This window comes from Calidris pugnax, unplaced genomic scaffold (genome assembly GCF_001431845.1).
Source record: "Calidris pugnax isolate Ruff unplaced genomic scaffold, ASM143184v1 scaffold74, whole genome shotgun sequence".
NCBI classification, from domain to species: Eukaryota; Metazoa; Chordata; class Aves; order Charadriiformes; family Scolopacidae; genus Calidris; species Calidris pugnax.
Window position 1 is genome coordinate 628,702 of NW_015090790.1, and position 2,540 is coordinate 631,241.

Below are 2,540 nucleotides of genomic sequence, written 5' to 3' on the forward strand. Positions count from 1 at the left end.
CCGGGTGTCCCCCCTCGCAGCCCCCAGGGCAGCCCGCCCGGGGACGGGGGGACAGGGGCGGGCGGAGGGAGGCGGGCAAAAAAAAAAGCTCAACCCGGGTGTTCTGCCATTAGCGTTGTTTAATTTAGACTGGTTTAGGTACAATAGAAAAGAAACCTGAAAGCACATGCGATTTTCGGTAACAAATACTGGAGACGGAGCAGGGACTCTAAGTACTCTAAATAGGAAATAGTGATTTTTTTTTTTTATTTTTTCCCCCCCCCTTTTTTTTTTTTTTTTTTTTGTTGTAATTCCCACTGGGACCAGCTCGTTTGAACTCGAAGGGCTGAGGGTTTTCTGCCTCTTCGTGGCTTTTTGGCTACGTGAAGAAAAAATAAAATAAAATAAAATCATGGTGGTAGTGGGAGATGCCGGGAGGGAACTGGACCAGGAGCCGACGTGGAGTTGTGTGAAAGAACCGAGAGTCCCCGTCGAGAATCGGGGGGTGGGGGGGGGATGAGCTGTAAAACCGGGTGCTGTCCTCTATGTACAACCCAGGGCTTCTGTCCCCGAGCAGAACTTCCTCTCCCGTTCCTCCGGCCACCCGCCGCCGGCCTTTAGGATCCCAGATCCACCAGGCTGGACGTGAGGGGTCCCAGCAGCGAGTCCTGGAGCTGGTGGCCCGGGAGGTTGTGCGGGGGCTGGGATGCGGCCAAACTGCCCAGGGAGTAGCCGGAGCTCCTGGCGTGGCTGAGGTTCCCCTGCAGGAGCAAGACTGAGTTCTGATCCGGGCTTTGGGGAGGAGAGAATTCTTCCTCGGAGCTGGACATGAGGGGTTTGCTCCCATCCAGAGGCGAGAGTTGGTTGGGTTTGTTGGTGGCCGCGTTGTTGTTTTCCGTGTTCTCCCTGAGAGAAAGGCAAGAAAACAACACAAGGGGGATGTTAGGGCGGGCGGGAGTCGCCGGGGATGGGCTGGTACCCCCCGAAACTCCTCAGCCGGGGAGCAGAGGCCTCTCCCCGCGGGGAAAAAAAAAACCAAAAAGCGAAGAAAAAAAAAAAGCCCTAATATTTTCATAACAGATCGTCCCCATTTCTTTTTACCCTTCTATAAATAAGTGTGTACCGCACAGGCCGATAATTTAAGGCGAGGAGGTGAAGCTGAAGGAGGGGGGTATTTGGAGGAGCGATTTTTCTCTTTTTTTTTTTTTTTAATTTAAAATGAGAGCGCGGCCCGGGGACGGGCAGGGTGCGGGATTTTCACTGGGAGGGCTCGATGAGGGGGTCGCTGGAGCAGACAAAAAGCGGAGCGATGCCCTCCCCGGCCGGCGGCTCCTCCGCCAGGCCCGGCCACCGCCGCGCACCGAGGCCATCGCGGCCCCGCCGGCGCGTCCCCGGCCCGCTCCCCCTCCGCTCCCTCCGTCCCGGGGCCGCCACTCCCTCCTCCTCCGGACCTCGGAGCCCCCCTGCCCCATCCCCGGCAGTCCCCAGCCCGGTATGGCAGAGGCTTCGGGACGGCGTCGCTACCGGTTTGCTCGGGAGGGCGAACAAAGGCGGCGGAGGGGCCCGGGGAGGCCGGCGAGGGGCTTCCCCCGGGCAGGTGGGCTCGGAGCGGAGCCCGGTGGGTCTCGGGTGGAATACTCCGTGGGGTTTCCGCGGGACGGGAAAACGCAACGCGGTCCAGGGAAAAAAATAAATTGCGGTTGGAGGAAGCGAGGTATTTTCGCTGCTCCCCCCTCCCCGGGCGCCGCCGGAGCTCCGGCTCCGGGAGAAAAGGAGGGGACGGGGGGGATCGGGACTGGGGGGGATCGGGGACTGAAGGGATCTGGGACGGAAGGGATCTGGGACGGAAGGGATCTGGGACGGAAGGGATGGGGATGGAGGGTATCGGGGGGCAAGTACCTTTCCTTCGCCTCCGCCGCTCGGTCCCGCTGCCTCCGGTTCTTGAACCAGTTGCTGACCTGGGTGGTGGTGAGCCCGGTGGCTTCTGCCAACTCCCGCTTCTCCCGGGGGGACGGGTAGGGGTTGTGGGCGTACCATTCCCGCAGCACGCCCCGGGACTTCTCCTTGAAGCAGTAGCTGGTTTCCTCGCCGTCCCAGATGGTGCGGGGCAAAGGGAATTTTCGGCGGACGCGGTACTTGCCGACGGCGCCCAAGGGTCTGCCCCGCAGCTTCTCGGCTTCCACGTAGTGAGCCTTCAGCCAGAGCTGCTGCAGCTTGGGGTGGTTGTGGGGGGAGAACTGGTGGCTCTCCAGGATCTTGTAGAGCTCGCGGAAGTTGCCGCGGTGGAAGGCCACCACCGCCTTGGCCTTCAGGACGCTCTCGTTCTTGTGCAGGTGGTCGCAGGCGGGCAGCGACCAGAGGAACCGGCCCAGCCTCTCCAGGTTCCCCCCTTGCTGCAGCACCTCGCAGACGCAGGCGACCTGCTCCTGCGTGAACCCGAACGACGGCAGCATCGACATGGCCGGGCGCGGCGGCGGCAGGAGGAGGAGGAGGAGGAGGAAAGAGGAGGAAGAAGAAGAAGAAGAGGAGGAGGAGGCGGCGGGCACCCCGCGGGAAAGCGG

The 2,540-nt window shown here is 61.5% G+C and overlaps 1 protein-coding gene across 1 annotated transcript; it reads right to left on the bottom strand.

Moving 5' to 3' along the window:
- Positions 1 to 235: 235 nt before the first annotated feature.
- On the bottom strand, positions 236 to 2,518 carry SIX1 (SIX homeobox 1). The gene is made up of 2 exons (XM_014966573.1): positions 1,879 to 2,518; positions 236 to 885 (listed from the first exon to the last, which is right to left on the bottom strand). Exons 1-2 carry the CDS (start codon positions 2,436 to 2,438, stop codon positions 597 to 599), a joined length of 849 nt encoding a protein of 282 aa, XP_014822059.1. The 5' UTR covers positions 2,439 to 2,518; the 3' UTR covers positions 236 to 596.
- Positions 2,519 to 2,540: the final 22 nt, after the last annotated feature.

Bases quoted from the DNA above. Each gene is read 5' to 3' on its own strand.
- SIX1 (XM_014966573.1), bottom strand. From the start codon at position 2,438: ATGTCGATGCTGCCGTCGTTCGGGTTCACGCAGGAGCAGGTCGCCTGC. The intron at 886-1,878 runs GTACTTGCCCCC...CCTTTCTCTCAG, and splicing joins GCGGCGGAGGCGAAGGAAAG to GGAGAACACGGAAAACAACA.